General features: G+C 44.3%; 1 protein-coding gene across 11 annotated transcripts in view; it reads right to left on the bottom strand.

The window, feature by feature from the left end:
- Window positions 1–19,785, bottom strand: part of LOC115133550 (receptor-type tyrosine-protein phosphatase delta-like) — a 211,448-nt gene that overhangs the window by 144,169 nt on the left and 47,494 nt on the right. For all 11 annotated transcript variants that reach the window (XM_065021895.1, XM_065021900.1, XM_065021897.1 and 8 more), the window contains exon 2: window positions 9,162–9,299. In XM_065021895.1, coding sequence (XP_064877967.1) covers window positions 9,162–9,249 — 88 coding nt within the window. In that variant the 5' untranslated portion in view covers window positions 9,250–9,299. The remainder of the gene's footprint in view (window positions 1–9,161; window positions 9,300–19,785) is intronic.

Genomic DNA, 19,785 nt, shown 5'->3' with positions numbered 1-19,785 from the left:
GCTAAGAGGTTCTGATATGGCTCTCCCATCCTCAAGTTCTTAGGGGTCGACAGCTTAGTTTAATTCATTTAGATCTGTCCCAGACAACGTGGCAATTTTCACACTCACAGGCATCAAAAAGACAAACGTGGATTGTTGAACCTTTTCTCATCCGTAACATCTTACGTACTAATGTTCTAACATTGATCATCCATTTTGACGTACCCACCAAAACACTACCCTTTACTCTGTAAGAGGAGTGATTATGTGACGGTAAAGCACATCCATTCAAGACAATGACCAAATCCAAGCATCCCAAAGGCCCAATCTATTAATTGCACAGTCACTCTAGTGATGTCACGCATTGTTACAGGGTGTATTGGTATATAAAGGAGTGATCCGCTTTAGCATATGCCAGCATGCTATAAACGTTGTGCCAAGCGTAAGCCCGGGATACGCAAAACAGCTGGCATTGTGTTCGGCTCACCGGCTGATCCCGGCATCAAAGCCATGCTAGACTGTGTGAAACCTGGCCGTTTGTGCTCTCTTAATGGGAGCATCCAGCTTAAATCAGGCTTTATATTCCTTCTTTGGTGGACAAATATGCCAAACCTGAGGTAAAAATCTGTGGGAATTCCGTTCCATTTTGGTTTGAATTAGGCGGGTATTGTAAACGGGGAAAAAATAGATTTGTAGTCTTTCTTCGGTGGACATATATGCCCGAAGAACTTTGGAAATTGGTCCGAACTTTGTGTGGTACTGTGGATGGCCAAATTACAGCAATCCATAGCCAGGCTAATGGTGTCCAATAATGGACTAGCAGAGGCTTTCTACTAGATAATAGGGCCAGTACTGCGATAGTACTGCGATAGTACTGGCCCTGCGATAGTACTGCGATAGTACTGGCCCTGCGATAGTACTGCCATAGTACTGGCCCTGCGATAGTACTGCCATAGTACTGGCCCTGCGATAGTACTGCCATAGTACTGGCCCTGCGATAGTACTGCCATAGTACTGGCCCTGCGATAGTACTGCCATAGTACTGGCCCTGCGATAGTACTGCCATAGTACTGGCCCTGCGATAGTACTGCCATAGTACTGGCCCTGCGATAGTACTGCCATAGTACTGGCCCTGCGATAGTACTGCCATAGTACTGGCCCTGCGATAGTACTGCCATAGTACTGGCCCTGCGATAGTACTGCCATAGTACTGGCCCTGCGATAGTACTGCCATAGTACTGGCCCTGCGATAGTACTGCCATAGTACTGGCCCTGCGATAGTCGTTAGTACCGTGGCAAGGAAACAAAACATGAAGTAGGTTAACTTCTTTAGGAAAACAGACTAATGTTGGAAACAAACAACATTATGTTGTCATCCAGAGTCACATTTATTTATTTTCCAAGTTATAGCTCACAATATGTTACATACAGCAGGACCAAAGGGTTTAGTGTGCTTTGTGTTACATTTTCTACCATGAAAAATATATTGCTATGCTGGTATCTTCACAGCCCTACTAGACAAACAAGCATTCCCAGCATAAATGGTGAGTGCCCACAGTGTCTTATGAAGTAATTACATGGTAATTACAAAGTGGCGATGAGAACGAGAAGCACAGACAGTTTGCAGAGTACCGTATTTCTACCAGAGAAAATGATCACTACTGATTATTCATCTAGCATAGCAAAAGCCCTGGTAGCACAAATCATCTCGGATGACCACGATAACATTGTGCTTAATTACGTCTCCACGGTCTTGTGATCAGATTGCGTGCGACTAAACCACAGGTTTGTAATTAGACACCGTTGATGAGGAGGGTTTAAATCAAATCAAATATAATTGTATTTGTCACATGCACTGAATTCAACAGGTTCAATACAACTTTACAGTGGAATTCTTACTTATGAGCCCTGTCGCAACAATGCAGAGTTAAAAAGTAAGAAAAGATTAGCAAAAAAATAAATAAAAATGTAATAGTAACACAATTAAATAACAATAACGAGGCTATATACAAGGAGTACCGGTACCAAGTCAATGTGCGGGGGTAGCTAGGTAATTGAGGTAATATGTATATGTACACTAGGTAGGGGTAAAAGTGACTAGGCAGTCAGGATAGATAATAAACAGAGTAGCACCAGCGTATGTGAAGAGTGTGAAAGTGTGTCTATGTGTGAGTGGTGTCATTATGCATGTGTGAATGTGTTTTGTGTTTGTGAGCCTATGTAGTGTGTGAGTGTGTGTTTGTGTGTGTGTTGGAGTATCAGTGTAGTATGTGTGAGTGTGAGGGTAGAGTCCAGTGAGTGTGCATAGAGCCAGTGCAAAAAAAAAGGGTGTCAATGAAAATCACCCGGTTAGCCATTTGATTACCTGTTCAGCAGTCTTATGGCTTGGGGTAGAAGCTGTTCAGCAGTCTTATGGCTTGGGGTAGAAGCTGTTCAGCAGTCTTATGGCTTGGGGTAGAACCTGTTCAGCAGTCTTATGGCTTGGGGGTAGAAGCTGTTCAGCAGTCTTATGGCTTGGGGTAGAAGCTGTTCAGCAGTCTTATGGCATGGGGGTAGAAGCTGTTCAGCAGTCTTATGGCTTGGGGTAGAACCTGTTCAGCAGTCTTATGGCTTGGGTTAGAAGCTGTTCAGCAGTCTTATGGCTTGGGGGTAGAAGCTGTTCAACAGTCTTATGGCTTGGGGTAGAAGCTGTTCAGCAGTCTTATGGCTTGGGGGTAGAAGCTGTTCAGCAGTCTTATGGCTTGGGGTAGAACCTGTTCAGCAGTCTTATGGCTTGGGTTAGAAGCTGTTCAGCAGTCTTATGGCTTGGGGGTAGAAGCTGTTCAGCAGTCTTATGGCTTGGGGTAGAAGCTGTTCAGCAGTCTTATGGCTTGGGGTAGAAGCTGTTCAGCAGTCTTATGGCTTGGGGGTAGAAGCTGTTCAGCAGTCTTATGGCTTGGGGGTAGAAGCTGTTCAGCAGTCTTATGGCTTGGGGTAGAAGCTGTTCAGCAGTCTTATGGCTTGTGGTAGAAGCTGTTCAGCAGTCTTATGGCTTGGGGTAGAAGCTGTTTAGCAGTCTTATGGCTTGGGGTAGAAGCTGTTCAGCAGTCTTATGGCTTGGGGTAGAAGCTGTTCAGCAGTCTTATGGCTTGGGGGTAGAAGCTGTTCAGCAGTCTTATGGCTTGGGGTAGAAGCTGTTCAGCAGTCTTATGGCTTGGGGTAGAAGCTGTTCAGGAGTCGTTCTGTCCCAGACTTTCTGCTCTGGTCCCTTTTGCCATGCGGTAGCAAAAAGAATGACTTGGCTGGAGTCCATTTTTAGGGCCTTCCTCTGACACGCCCCAGTGATGTACCGGACGTACCACACTACTATTTTATCAAATGGCGCTGGAGGCAAAAGCAGCCATTTTACAGGCTCCTGAAAAGTTGGGATATTTGGTATATTTTTGGGCGCTGATCGTTTTTTGTAATAATTACAATGTCAGTAGTTTCATTCTCCCTTATTTAATGTAATACTGGGGAAATATGTTATTGTGTAATACGTGTGTGTGTGTGTGTGTGTGTGTGTGTGTGTGTGTGTGTGTGTGTGTGTGTGTGTGTGTGTGTGCGTGCGTGTGCGTGCGTGCGTGTGTCCGTGTGTCTGTGTGTGTGTGTGTTGCGTGTGTGTTGCATGCAGAAGTACAATGACAACATGAGGGCATGACTATGAGTTTAGTAGGGGGTGGAATGGACGCAATTTAAATCAAATTAACATGCTGGCAAATTAAGCAGTGGGATTTAATTTGAACTGTTGTAAAAATGCTAATTTCAGCAGTACCTGAAAGCCCATATGCAAATACAACCCTATTTCACGATAATTCATATTAGGTGAGGCATGCATAAAACACACCATGAACAACTACCTGGCATCAGGGGAATGCATTATCATTAGCCCTTAGTCTGGCTAGGAGGTGCTACTCAGTGTGCTCACATGAGCCTCTGTGTGTGTGTGTTCCTGTGTGTGTGTGTGCATTCTTATGTGTGTGTACGTGCCTGCCAGTAGTCCTATAAATGTGTGGCTCTATGGATGAATACATATCCCAGAGTGCATCGAGGTAATGACCATTGACATAAACATTCCACGAAAATATGTATCATATTATTCCATCCAATATTCTAGAATCTATTCACACACTGACAATGACAGCCATCTGAATGACACAAAGACGTGGTCGAGCTTGAGCCCTTTGATAACGCCTGTGATGACTGCCTCTTTCATATCAAATAATGACACTATGGGAAAGCCTGTTCCTCACAGTGTACTGAGTAATTATATTGCACATTATGTTCGCTGCAAAGCCGTGCACAATTTGACCTCTGCATGGAAACCCGCTAGCCTGCCCCCCTGATTCGAGTTGAGCCCTCAGAACCGCTGCATGGAGACACGCTAGTCTGCCTCCTGAAATCCTTTCTCTCTCTCTCTCTCTCTCTCTCTCTCTCTAGAGTGTCTGCATAGGTGCACTATAAAGGGAATATGGTGCTATTTGGGTCGCAAGCCTGTGTGTGTGAAGGAGAGCAAGAGAGATAGAGAAGTTTGGGCACATAAACAGAGTGTTTACAGAGATCCGGGGGAGCCTGTCGATAGTTATTTGAGGCGTTAAAAGAGGAGCATTCACTCCACTGGGATACGACACGCAATCAGTAGAGATAATCAATTCAACCAGCATTAGGCCCCAGGGTGACTTAAGTTGCCTCCCAATTGGCTCCCTATTTCCTATATAGTGTTGTCCACAACTTTTGACCAGGGCCCCTTAGAGGGATGGGTTTAAGAGGTATTTAAAGCAGCATGTATCAATGATCAATAATGATCAATGGATGGTCAACGCCAGCGAGTTTAAGAGCACAATGGGAAAAATGGCAGAGGGCAAACAAACAAGCATGAAGGCAAAACCATTAGAGACCTCCATCAACCTCTAGGACTTATTGTGTTTTGTTCGGTGCTGTTCGGTACTGTTTGGTAGCTCTTTGCATTTAATGTCGCTAATGAATCGCTGAGCTGTTTAGTCTCCTCAAACCAGTAGCTCTGTCCCAAATAGGACACCGTTCACTACAGTATGTACTTCTTGCCTTATGGGCCATGGCCAAAATAAGGTGCCATTTCGGACACAACCCATGTCTAATCTTCATCCTACTAGACATTGTTTAACCAGGCACAGAATAATTGCTTGCCGCCACCACTGCTTCTCACTCTCTCTCTCTTGCAGGCTCACCAGGGACAATTATTATTGCCCTGGTATACCCTCCTTCAATAGTCCTGAACCCAATTTGCCACACAAATTAACCATGCAGGGTTAGGAGAGGGAGAGGAAGAGAGAGACAGCGAGAGAGAGAGAGAGAGAGAGAGAGAGAGAGAGCGAGGGAGAGCGAGAGAGGGAGAGAGAGGGAGAGAGAGAGAGCGAGGGAGAGCGAGAGAGGGAGAGAGAGGGAGAGAGAGAGAGAGAGAGAGATAAAGAGAGAGAGAGAGAGAGAGAGAGAGAGAGAGAGAGAGAGAGAGGGAGGGAGGGAGGGAGGGAGGGAGAGAGAGAGAGAGAAGAAAGAGAGAGAGAGAGAGAGAGAGAGAGAGAGAGAGAGAGAGAGAGAGAGAGAGAGAGAGAGAGAGATAAAGAGAGAGAGAGAGAGAGAGAGAGAGAGGTTCTGGAGGTAAAACAACAGAAAAACCACAAACATAATCACAGTCCTATGCCAAAAAAGGGCCCTTTCTATCCATGCTTAGTATCCACATATTAACCAAACAATGCATTGCCATATTGCATTCGCCCGTGTTAACATCGTTAGCGCCAAAACCCTTCCTACGTGTGTGCGTGTCCTGTCCGGGGACATTTGTTACTCTTTTTTTCCCAGCCTTTGCGGGAGAGGTTAGTGCAGTCAGCCGGGCATGGACACACAGGACTGGCTCCAAGGATGGTGCCATCTGTTGAGCAGGCAGAGTCAGCCATTTTCGCCTTCTCGCGTGTCTCATATCCTCCGCCATATCCCTTAGCATGCGGGGCTAACACACCCCAGTTGGGCTAACGCACTGCACTGACGGAGGCATGCAGCTTCGCTTCTTTCTCTAGGGGGTTTTAGAGGGTTAAAGTGAGGCGGTGGGTGGTGGGGTTATTCCGTTGTTATTTTGGCCTTTCCTCTCACGGCTAGAGCAGTATTGGGGAGAACCCTGGAGCTGAGCTGAGCAGCTGAAGTGTTTATGCAGATGCAGTGGCACACTAGAGAGGGAAAATACAGGGACACAGTCGCTTGTCTGGGGCTAACGCACAGGCACAAAAAGGGACAGAAAGAAGGGACGTGGGAGGAAAGGATAGAGGGAGAAGGAATATCCGCAACTCAACAAAGACTAAAATACATACTTAAGCTGAGTATTAAAGCTGGATAAAGCTGAGAGAAGAATATAGCTGGATCCCTTAGAAAATATGTACTACTTCAAGATGGTTTAGCTCTACTTGGCTCTCTGTGCACTCACACCTCAGCTGGCAACACTGGCCTGTCATACAACCCCCGATCCCCGATCCCCAACCCCCTGTCTCCTGCGTTACTCAGTCATTGCTAGACAGCTGTCGCCTCCCCTCGCGGTAAATTTGTTTTGGCTTGGAAGTGATGAACCAGCACAGCTGTCCAAAGGGCTATAAGAGCAGCTGTTAGCACGCAGACCGTAACAGGGAGAGAAGGGAAGGTGGGGGGTAGGGTTAAGGGGGTTGGATGGCCAAGTGCACTTGTGGTTGTCTCATCGGTAACATCTGTGCTCAAATTCACCCCTGGAATGTCCGCTGGCGACTCAAGATTGGATGTCTGGTAGTTGGCTTTCCTTTATTTTATTTTATTTTGGATGACATATTTGTCACCTCATGGCAACATCCACCATTTGGAGTTCATGCCTTGTTGCATGGTCTATTCTATTTCCAAAATATTGATAGTTGTGCTCAGTAGAAAGCACATCAAAAGCTGCTATGATTATGATGGAAAAGTCAATAAAAACCAGAATCCTTGAGACACAAAATTCTCACCTGAAGTGAAACTTTTCCATTCATCTTTCTCCCACAGTGACATGCCATGGGAGGGAGTATGGAGCATGAAACAGATCGCAGGGAACGTTTCTCAACCACAAAGTTTCAAGTCTCGCCCATCAATTGAACTGTTGCTGTTCCCTCGTCTCTGACCTTGGGTGAACGCTCCGTCTTCCAAAGATATTCGAGCTGACGAGTGAGATTCCCGCGGTGTGACGGGGTGTGATAAAACTTTAATTCACATGCACCTGCTTCCTGGAACTTAGTGATTCATGGGAAGTAGTGTTAACCAGGGAAAATGGAGTGAGAGAAACTCAATGGAGTCTGAAACTACTGTCACACTGCTGTCACACCTCAATGGAGTCTGAAACTACTGTCACACTGCTGTCACACCTCAATGGAGTCTGAAACTACTGTCACACTGCTGTCACACCTCAATGCTCAGATTTGAACTCCTAACATCATGTAATTCCAATTCAACGTATTTTCGTGGTGGAAATGTCACGTTTACAGTGCCTTCAGAAAGTATGCCTACCCCTTGACTAATTCCACATTTTGTTGTGTTACAGCCTGAATTCAAAATAGATTCAATAAATAATAATCTCACCCATCTACACACAATACCCCACAATAACAAAGTGAAAAACATGTTTTTAGCTATTTTTGTACATTTATTGAAAAAGAAATACAGGAAAAATCGCACTTAAATAAGTATTCATACCCCTGAGTCAATACTTGTAGAAGCGCCTTTGGAAGCGATTGCGCCTTTGGAAGCGAGTCTTTCTGGGTAAGTCTCTAAGAACTTTCCACACCTGGATTGTGCAACGTTTGCCATTATTTTTTTCAATATTCTTCAAGCTCTGTCAAATTGCTTGTTGATTATTGTTAGACAACCATTTTCAGGTCTTGTCATAGATTTTCAAGTAGATTTAAGTCAAAACTGTAATTCGGCCTCTCGAGAACATTCGCCTTCTTCATGGTTAGCAACTCTAGTGTATATTTGGCCTTGTGTTTTAGGTTATTGTCCTGCTGAAAGGTGAATTTGTCTCCCAGTGTCTGGTGGAAAGCAGACTGAACCAGGTTTTTCTCTAGGGTTTTTCCTGTGATTAGCTCCATTCCATACATTTGTTTGATCCTGAAAAACACTCCAGTCCTTAATGATCAAAAGCATACCCATAACATGATGCAGCCAATATGGAGCGTGGTACTCAGTAATGTGTTGTATTGGATTTTCCCCAAACATAACACTGTATTCAGGACAAAAAGTTAATTGCTTTGCCATATTTGTTTTGCAGTATTTCTTTAGTGCCTTGTTGCAAACAGGATCAAACAAGGGACTTGCTGGAGAGGAAGGAAATCCCTGAGCATTTTCCTTCCTCTCCAGCAACTGAGTTAGGAAATATGTCTGTATCTTTGTTATGACTGGGTGTTTTTTTTACCCATCTACCAATAGGTGCCCCTCTTTGCAAGGCATTGGAAAACCTCCCTGGTCTTTGTGGTTGAATCTTTGTTTGAAATTCACTGTTCAGCTGAGGGATTTCAGAGATAAATGTATGTGTGGGGTACAGAGATGAGGTTTGTCATTCTAAAATCATGTTAAACACTATTATTGCACAGAGTGAGTCCATGCAACTTATTATGTGACTTTTACTCCTGAACTTATTTACGCTTGCCATAACACAGGAAGAGTTGAATAGTTAATTGACTGAAGACATTTCAGATTTACATTTTTTATTAATTTGTACAAATTTGGAAAAACATAATTCCATTTTGACATTTTGAGATATCGTGTGTAGGCCAATTACCAAAAATCTAAATTTGATCAATTTTAGAGTCAGGCTGTAACACAAGAAAATGTGGAAAAAGTCAAGGGGTGTGAATACTTTCTGAAGGCACTGTATATCTACGGTTGTTCTTTGGGTCCCAGATATTGATAGTTATCTCCATATTGGATTAGAATGTAGGGGCATGGATATGGCCTTATACTCATCGGGGTGTTGGGTAGAGAGAGGGAGATAGAGGGAGAATGCATGGAAGTGTGTGTGAGTTGGTGTGTGTAATAACACTTGACACTTAGATATCATAAGACCACTTATAAGAGACATCTTTCTTCCCTACAAGGGTGCAAATAGAGGACAAAGAGTGGACGAGAGAAGAAGTGACACTTACTTTCGGCGTTGGCGAGGAGGAGGAGAAGACCCAGGACGAGCAGCACGGGTCTGGCTATGTGCATCATGGGACAGCTTGGCACCAGCATGCTTTGGCAGCCTCAGTGGTCTGATTTCTCAGATGCAGGATATTCACAGCCTGTGGGGGGAGGGGAGAAGAGAGAGAGAGAGAGAGAGAGAGAGAGAGAGAGAGAGAGAGAGAGAGATGAAATAAAGCGGTTTGGCTTCATGTACTTTATCTATCTAGTGCAGATTTGTGACATACCCACACAGACTCAGTAGGTTTTGACAGCTAAAGAGGAGAGAGGGTAATATGCTCGCAGGCTATATTCTGGCACCTCAGAACCTACATTAGTGCTCGCACATACACACACACACACGCACGCGGATGGAAGGACACACATGCTCTAATCAAATATACTGTGTGTAATAAGAACATTTCTGAACTATTCACATACATTAAACATGCTAGCAGCAGAATGCTAACCTGTTTATCCTACTATGGGTGACTAACTCAAACCGTCTCCAGAGAACCATACAGTTAGCCATTCACCTCACGGACATTTGGGTAATTTAGCAGACACATTTAGCAGAGCAACTTACAGTAGTGTTAGGAACGAATTCATCACACTTTTTCTCATGCTCAACCAACTGAGCCACACGAGACACAGCACCTAACCTCTGCTCTCGTTCTTTAGTGAGTTTATGGTGAGACGGTTAAGAGAAGCCAGTAATAGATTGGTGGATTTCTCTCCAGACAAGTGCTATCCACTGACTATGGAGTGATAAATTGCCACTATTGCTCTTAGTACCCTTAAAACCATTCAGCTCATATTTATGCCCTGTCTTACATCACTTAGACAAAGCTTTAATAGCTTCAAGTGTCTCCAAATAGATTAGGACCAACAAAAAAAAGAGGGCAACACATCTATACATTTTGATGGAGTAAGCTACAGTAGCATTAGTACATGCTAGCAACACCTCCTTTATCAAGAGCTGCTTGGAGTACACATAAAATCTATGACAGAGTACACTCTTAGAAAAAAAGGTGCTATCAGGAATCTAAAAGGATTCTAGAGCTGTCGCCATAAGAGAACCCATTTTGGTTCCAGGTAAAAACCCTTTTGGTGCCAGGTGAAACTCTTTTGGGTTCCATGTAGAACCTTTTTCTAAACGTGTAGGCTAGGCTCAGCTCGTGTTTGCGCTCATGTTTGCCACCCCTTCCTTTATCAAGAGCCACTATGTGGATGGGGAAAATCGATGTGACAAAGCATGATAGCATTAGCAAGTAACCCACTCGATTCCACATCATCCATTCGCTAAAGCCAGGTCTTGATCCCTGGTGACCAATATGTTGTGGTTTATGAGATGTAAAACACTTTTCCAGGCATTGTAAAGACCTGATAATCGATGTAGATCTGAGCCTAAAATGGTTATCTGGAATGCACCCAAACTGACTAGGTTAACTTGTCGGAGGTAAACTAAAACTGGGAGTCGTCAGATGGACACATCATTTGACCTCTGACCTCTTTTACAGTTTGACATTTAGCGGGTTAGCACCGAAGGCTAGTTGACGGATAGCATGGACCATTTGCACATTAGCCACACCACAGGCCTAGATATGGCACTGTTCACCCACACAAAAGCATTACAGGAATCACATAATCGCTTTACGTATGGGGCTTGTTCACCCGGCTATTTATCTGATGATTTATAAACAAATAAAACATCTAGAAAACCCAAAGCTCAATCAGTGGGGTAGACGATGACAAAGTACCTAATTTCCCTGCTACCCATCTCCCCGTCCTTTCTCTCCCCCTGCGGGAGAACTTTTATTCCTTTGACTGTAAATGGCAGAAAAGACAGGGAGATAGCGCACCTGTCACATTCGATTTGTATCATGGGGAGATAGACAGGACTACCTGTCTCAGAGCGCTGTGAGGCCAGTGGCGTCCGAGGTACGCGTGGCAAACTGAATCAATTTGAGGCAATCTCAACCAACACACACACACACACATACAATGGCTCACGTGCACACACACACACACATACGAGCACACATAAACAGATTTTCCGCATGACTAGAGTATTTATAGTGTATTTCATTCCATTACACTGTGTAAGGACAGGGTTATCACTGAAAGTCTAATCCATAGTAAGCAACGGCATTACACAAAGCTCTTCTATTCAAGGTCACCGACGTCTTCTCTTACTTCTGCCTTGCATGCATGTGCAGTAGCCATCCTTCCAAAGTCGGGGTTGATAGCCTTTGAGTTAATTAATGTCCTGTGAACTTCCACAATGACATAACATTAGGAGTCCTCACTATACACAGTACTCAGCAGCTCTCCCTTGCTCCCTCCACCGCCCTCCACATGCTGATACAGAGAAACAAAGCCATCTGCATGTTTTGTAAGCACCAACCATGGGAGAGGAAGGCTGTGCCATCCATGTGAACACAAGCACCCCTAATGTGAACAAAGTAGCTGACAAAATTGGACAATGGCTACTCTGATGTCATATGTGGACTTTTGTTCCAGCATTAAGGACTTGTCACAGAATACAGTCAAAGGGAGTAGGCAGGGTAGGCAAGGTGCACTTAGTCACCCTCTGAACAGCATGTCTGTAGCGAGAATGGTGCAGCGTGTTGGCAGTGTGTATGATAGTACCTGCATTCATGTGTGTATGTGGGTACGCTCATGTGTGGGTGTGTTTCCTACAGGGCTGAGCTCTAACCAACAACTACAGCAGCATCGCTGGCGTTACCCAACGCACACTGCTAACTCAGATATTACCTCTGACCTTCGACACAAAAGCTTTTGTTCCCTAATATGGCCGCTGTGTTACATGTGTCAGTTCAATTTCACACATACAGAGATGCTGATGCTTCCCTTGAACATTTATTGCTGGGAAAAAAAAGGAAGAGAAAAAATATTGTCCTTTCTTTCCAAGCCTCTCAGCGGTATTATTGTTACTATTCAGTGGTTTTCCATTCAAAGTGCCGAGTTGTGATAGGATCATGCATTATTAAACAAAAGGCCGACAACATGCACAATGTTAATTAGAAAAAGGGGAAGATATTGCCAGGCAGTGTCGGAGGAGAGAAAGAAAGAGAAAGAGAGAGAGAGAGAGAGAGAGAGAGAGAGAGAGAGAGGGTTGGTGAGTTATCGTTTGTTCTCCCCTGATTCTTATCACTCCCTGAGAGGTTGATTAGAGGAGGGAAACAATGAAGAGAGGGATTCTCTATAGCCTGTTTTGTGTCTTCTACTATTGCATGTGGGAGTTCTGTTTCAAACAAGGACTAACAATTTAGATTCCGAGATTTTTGATACTGCTGTGTGAACTACCAAACAGTGTTTGATTTACATAAACTTTTTCTCATTGTTGTTCAAATGTCTTGAGATGGGTGTTGATCGTCAAACAGAAGCTAACAGGAATCCCTTGTCATCTATTTCAATGTATGTAACCATCATGCTGGGGTGGTCATGACCCTGAAGGCATGCTATTATAGTACCTAATACCATCTGTGATGGGACATTCTTTGTTAGCGTGCTATCATAGCCTGCTAGTATATCCACAATATAACACAAATTGATGGGAACCAAATGCTAACATCAGAATCTTATGGATGCAACTGTTTTTAATAAGTTTGGTCTGGGATAAAAAATTTAAAAAAATAAACAATACCCATAACCAACCTTCATAACAAACTCATCTTCCGTGCGCCTTGCCTCAGTTTTGCTTCAAATAAGTCCATTGGGTTTCAAGAGGGCTCTTTATGTTTGTGAATAACATGCAATGCCTTGCCCATCTTATAAAATAGATTGCATGGAAACTGTTGTTGTTCTCCCCAAAAAATGCCCACAAAAATACCAGGCACGACTATTAAGTCAACCCCTTCCTTAATTGTGTCCACACACGCAAAGACAGAACTGCCACAAGGAATTGGTGCAAGACAAATACAGTTTTTGCCTTTCATGAACTGTTCCCTTTCCTTGTTTGGTCAGGGGTAAACAATACAGTCATAACATAGTCCAAAATCATAAATAAAACATGGCAGGTTCCTTAAACTTTTTACTCCAACAACGTAAGGCTATATCTCAGTTGTTTTGAACAGTATCTTCCAGATGCCACACAAGAGGTAAGAGTCAAGAGCTCAAGGACTCTATCCGGCTTAATTAAGGCAGAACCGCTGTACCGTGAAAGAGCGCTCGCCCACCGATTTCAACCGCAAGGTCAAATGGCATCTCTACAGACGGCATAGGGCATTGTGTACCCATCCCTCACCCTCCACGTCTACCCGTCTCAACCATGGTTCCACAGTGGAGAAATATTACATTAATAGAGTTCAAAGAAGTTTGCATGAAGCGGCATTTACACCCACTCAGATTCCCTCAGGGTTATTGCTATGTGTCACATGATTGGAGTTATAGAATGTATCCCGTTGGAACACTCAACAGAGGCATAAGTCCCCCTAGCAACCGTCCGCCCCCCCTGTCAAAAAGGGTGCGGGCTAAGTCAGAGTGGCAGCCCATGAGCTCGGGATGCTGGCTGCACCTATTACGCATGACACATGCAGTAGTCTTTTATCTTACCTCTTTCCGCTCATCTCTCTCTCTCTCTCTCTCTCTCTCTCTCTCTCTCTCTCTCTCTCAAAAAAGCCTCCTTCCTTCCATCTTCTTCCATGACCTGCTTCAATTTTCTCTTCCCCTCTCTTTCACAATCATTCTTCTGCCCTTCTCTCTCTCTCTTCTCTCTCTCTCACTCGCTCATACCTCCTGTCACCATCCTTTTCTCTCTTTCCTTCCCTCCATACATCTCTCTCTCTCTCACAAAGGGGCGGTTTGATTTAAGACTAGCGTCAGGACCGTTTCTCACGCATCGCCACCAGATCAGTAGGCATGTGTAATAACATTCCTCAAGCTAAGCTAAGCTATGCCCTCAAGTGCAGCATCCACATGAAAGCTTCTGACACCGGCAGCTTAAAGGAGTTTATTTGTGGAACTTATTTACTTTTACCCAACCTCCTCCCGACCTCAGTCAAACAAGCCTCATATGTAATGTAATGTTTTCAGAGATGCTCGTCCCACCCGAGTTCCTCTGTTGTCTCCCTGTTTATTAGAACATTGCCGTTGTCTGTTTATGTCAAGGCTTACAAGCTAGCAAGCTAACATTCTCTCTATCATCCCACCCTTTGTTGTTATGAGTGACGGGTTCTGATGACATTTCTTGCGCCAGTAATTGGGTTTAAAAGCACCTGCTGTGGCTGGAACAAGGAAGTGACAGTATCTTGTCCCCAGGTGTGGGTACAGGAAATGCCAAAGCCATTTCACCTCTGCAGTCTCGCTTTTGTTCAGGAGTTTGAACTTTGAGAAGCCTCAAGGGAGATTTGCTTGTTTACCTAATCACCAAAGGTCAATGATAATTAGGTGCATATATCTTTTTAAGGGTTGCTTTGTTACTGTAAAGTTGCTATCTGTGACTAGATCATAGCAGGACGAGTTTAACTGAATTCAACAGTTTTAACAAGTGTTTCATAGCTGCAAGAAAAACTAACAATGGAACAGAGGCCAAGTTTATATATTTTCAGTTTACTATAGTGATACTATGTGAATTCAGACAACCTACCATGTCCTTATCCAAAAAGTTATCTCATCAATATTAGACCTACCGTGTCCTTGTCCAAATAGTTCTCATCAATACTAGGCCAACCATGTCCTGGTCCAAATGGGCCAAATGGGTCAATACTAGACATACCATATCCTTGTCCAAATAGTTCTCATCAATACTAGACCTACCATGTCCTTGTCCAAATAGTTATCTTATCAATACTAGACATACCATATCCTTGTCCAAATAGTTATCTTATCAATACTAGACATACCATATCCTTGTCCAAATAGTTATCTCATCAATACTAGACCTACCATGTCCTTGTCCAAATAGTTCTCATCAATACTAGGCCAACCATGTCCTGGTCCAAATAGGCATCTTATCAATACTAGACATACCATATCCTTGTCCAAATAGTTCTCATCAATACTAGACCTACCATGTCCTTGTCCAAATAGTTCTCTCATCAATACTAGACCTACCATGTCCTTGTCCAAATAGTTCTCATCAATACTAGACCTACCATGTCCTTGTCCAAATAATTATCATCAATACTAGACCTACTATGTCTTTGTCCAAATAGCAATCTCACCAAACTAGCTAGCACTATCTCCCTCTCACACTTCCTCTATATTTTAACCTGTCCCTCTTTTCTTCTCTTATTTCTCTCACTTTCTTTCTCTCTCTTACCCACATGATATCTCCTCTACCTCTTTTTACCCTTCCCTCTCCCTCTCTCCCCCGCCCTCCTCTATCTCAGTCTTAGAGCAGCTGTTCAGATGGATGGTCCCCCAGTACACGACCCTGACCAACAGACTGGTGAGTGATTATCCCAGTGCCCTGTTGGGCTGCTCCGCTGCACACTGGCATACAGAGTCAAACACACACGCACGCACACACACGCGCACACACACACACACACACACACACACACACACACACACACACACACACACACACACCCATGCGAGAACACACACAAAGAGGCCATGTGCACGTGGAAACACGTGCACGTGCACACATACACACACACACACACACACACACACACACACACACACACACACACACACACACGCAACTGCATCATCACAACACACAACTGTCTGTTTTTCAATTGACCTTGATGACATTGGCCAACACATGGTTAAATCAATCCCATAGAACACTTTAATGCCTTTTCTATGGAACAATGATAAAAGCATGGCATACATAAGCTCTTGCGAGCCGATTGTCAATAGCTTGCGACTTCCCTTCTGCAATCTATTGAAATCTTTATTTTCCTCTTCTTAGGGTTCCCCCATGCACTCAAGGGGCCGTGTGTTTGTTTGCTGTTGTGGTGAGGCCGATTTGGAAGTGCATAGTGTTTTGTGCTCTCGTCGCCGCCGTCGATTGAAGGACTCTTCTGTATGAGCGCCGTGTTTCACAGGGAAAGAAACTCATTACCGTACAAATGTGCAGCATCTCAAGAACCCATTGTGTGTGTTTGTGTGTCTGTGTGTGTGAGAGAGAGAGAGAGAGAGAGAGAGAGAGAGAGAGAGAGAGAGAGAGAGAGAGAAAAACGGTAGACTTAACAGCCGCCAACCTGAAATCGCCAGGATTATATTTATGCCGCATGAACAGGGGAGGGCCAAATCATGTTACATATTATGAACCAGAAAACAGGGGAGATGGAGGGAGAGGGAGAAATATAAAGAGGTGGCTGAGGAGGAGAGGACGGATCAGGCAGAGAGAGTGAGGTGGGGAAAGAAAGAAAGAAAGAGAGAGACAGAGAGAGGGAGGGAGGAGGAGGAGAACAGAACAAGGGTGGAGAGGGGATGAACTGGGCACACTATAGCAGTCTGGACGGGTCGCTTCCCAGAGTGGTGTAGACGTTCCTTGGTCTCATGTATCACGTAAGTCAGTAGCATTGTTCCAGGGCGTCAGTGTGCTACGCACATACCGGTTGAGGCACTAGCTCTGATCCATGGCGTTATGTTAACCACTATTGCTTGTGCAGCTAGCTAGTACACGCTAGCTAGTACTCATCAACTGACTTGCCTAGTAAAATAAATTATTTTTTAAATACACACCAGCTAGGCTAGCTAACTGGTACACTCTAACTAGCTAGTACCTACACACTAGCTACAACACTAGCTCTAATACACACTAGCTAACTACCTAGCACACACTAGCTAGTGTCCAAAAGTATGTGGACAACCCTTCAAATTAGTGGATTCGGCTATTTCAGCCCACCTGGTCTATAAAATTGAGCACACAGCCACGCAATCTCCAAAGACAAACATTGGCAGTAGAATGGCCCGTTCTGAAGAGCTCAATGACTTTCAACGTGGTACCGTCATAAGATGCCACCTTTCCAACAAGTCAGTTTGTCAAATTTCTGCCCTGCTAGAGCTGCGCAGTCAACTGTAAGTGCTGTTATTGGGAAGTGGAAATGACTAGGAGCAACAACGGCTCAGCCGCAAAGTGGTAGGTAACACTAACTCACAAAATGGGGCCGCCGAGTGCTGAAGTGCGTAAAAATCGCCTGTCCTCGGTTGCAACACTCACTATCGAGTTCCAAACTGCGTATGGAAGCAACGTCCGCACAAGAACTGTTCGTGGGGAGCTTCATGAAATGGGTTTCCATGGCCAAGCAGCCGCAGAAGCGAGGTCCATACAGAAAAATGGTTTGTCGAGATCAGTGTGGAAGAACTTGACTAACCTGCATAGCGCCCTGACCTTAACCCCATCAAATACCTTTGGGATGAACTGGAACGCCGACAGCGAGCCAGGCCTAATCGCGCAACATCAGTGCCCGAGCTCACTAATGCTCATGGCTGAATGGAAGCAAGTCCCCCAGCAATGTTCCAACATCTAGTAAAAAGCCTTTCCAGAAGAGTGGAGGCTGTTATAGCACAAAAGGGGAGGAACAACTCATATTAATGCCCATGATTTTTGAATGAAATGCTTGACGAGCATCTCATACTTTTGGTCATGTAGTGCATCTTATAATCCTATATGTAATTTCACCCCCTGTGCTGTTGGTGGCGGTAATGCACCATGCTCTCTGGCACAATTGTGACATCCTGTCTGAGCTTGTATGTCTCACAATATCTGTGGCGTGAGAAGCTATCTGCTGCAACCAGACCCGATTGGACAAATGAGCCATGGTCGGAGTATGAGAACGTGATCCTCTGTTCACAACCAGCGCCTCTGCACCATACACTCCTGGCATCTTGACATCTACCCCACCACCCAGCCACGGTCTGTGGGAGGATGAATAATATCACTTCCGAGAGAGGAGAGAGGAAATAGAAGAGAGGAGAAGGGAGAAAGTGGGAAAGAGAGAATATAGAGGGAGAAAGGATGGAGAGGGAGATGGAGAGTGAAAGGAAGGGATAGAGAGAGAGCGAGGGAGGGAGGGAGAGATACACACAGAGAGCGAGAGGGAGGAGAGAAAGGGAGGAAGGCCTAGAGGTAGAGAGACCACTCCCACCCCCTGCCCTTGCACTCATGCAGTTTTATGGAAAACCCAGAAGCCATGAGAGTGGGTGTGCTTCTCTGAATAGACAAAACAGCATTCCTCTGTGACTAGCGTGGCATTCTGGCAGAAACCACAGAGCCCGCTCTTACAGAAAAACCACTGCAATTACATACTTCATAAACTAGACCCTAATGCACAATGCCGTTTTCATAGCTTCACAACAATCACTCCTTATCTCCCATACAACCAGTTCACTCTGAATATCAAGGTATTTTGCCACAGTGACATCTTTGCAGCTTTCGTACCAAGCAGGCTTCTTTTTTTTTTAAACGCACTAGTTAAGCAAACACAGATCATGTAAAAACATTTTTTTTTTTTAAGGCCGCTTAAGGCATACACACTACGCTCAAAGGGCAATGTTGTAATTCAAATGCCAAGAAGCTCTCATTCACTAAATGCTCATTTGCCGTGATGTACCCTGAGCTAAATGTAACGGTACATTATATGTGCGTGACTTATTGCACTATGGTAGGGAGGGTGTATCCGTCCACCCATATCCACTCCATTAGCTTAGCACAAATGTGTTCCATAATATGCCGGTAGTGGCATGGCTAATATTTCTACCTCCCATAAGTACACGTGATAGGTTTTATCTCATCTTGATGTTGTACCGGCAGCACTTGGCCTGATTAAATGCCGTGTGTGTTTTGCACATTCTTTACCAATAAGGTTGTTTCATGCCCAACTCCCAAGAGACTAGAAACAAATGGTTATTGGTCTATGAAAAACAGCACAAGTCTGCAACTGACACAATAGCCAGGACGCATTAGCAAAACACGAGCTTATCAGAGCCTGTTATGTGAAAATAGAGCGCTGCCAAAATGGCTGCTGACTGGACATCAAATGTTATCCCAGATATTGGACGACTTTGCTGAATAAGCAGCAAAGCAATGAAGCAGTGTTGCTCTTTTCGCTCGCTTACTTTTAGGATAATAGGGTTGAAACCTGTTTCAATATTATGCTGGACCCATTTGTTTAGAAACATAGGCTTTGATATGCGTTTTCCAGAGTAATTTCACTGAAAACACAATATTTCTGTATGATTTTGGACCTCATTTGGACAAACGTTAGCTACGCTAAGCTACAGTTCCCACAGACCGTGGGAACAAAATGTGCTTCCTAACTTACGGGCCTACAAACATTAAGATCGAACACCGGCAGGAGAGAACCATTTTTAACTGGGCAAAAACAATTCATTTGTGTTGACGTGACATTATTACAATTAACCCCTCCTCCTATAGCTCCTCCCACCAGCCGCCACTGTAATGTACATATCTACACTTTAAATCATTTTAGATGTGGTTGTACCCATGCCAGTTGAGTGTTTGCTTTTGAAACAAGATAAGCACAACCAATCTTCATCTTGTGAGTTATATTTGCAAAACCAGCACATTTGAAAGGAACGTTTGATAAGTGCCTCTTCCTACACCGGCATTTCTCCATTTACCAAGGGAACGCTGGCTGTTTGCTTATTTTCTTCTCACTT

The sequence above is a fragment of the Oncorhynchus nerka genome, linkage group LG8, assembly GCF_034236695.1.
Source record: "Oncorhynchus nerka isolate Pitt River linkage group LG8, Oner_Uvic_2.0, whole genome shotgun sequence".
Classification (NCBI taxonomy): Eukaryota; Metazoa; Chordata; class Actinopteri; order Salmoniformes; family Salmonidae; genus Oncorhynchus; species Oncorhynchus nerka.
This window is presented reverse-complemented; position numbering and strand designations above follow the sequence as displayed.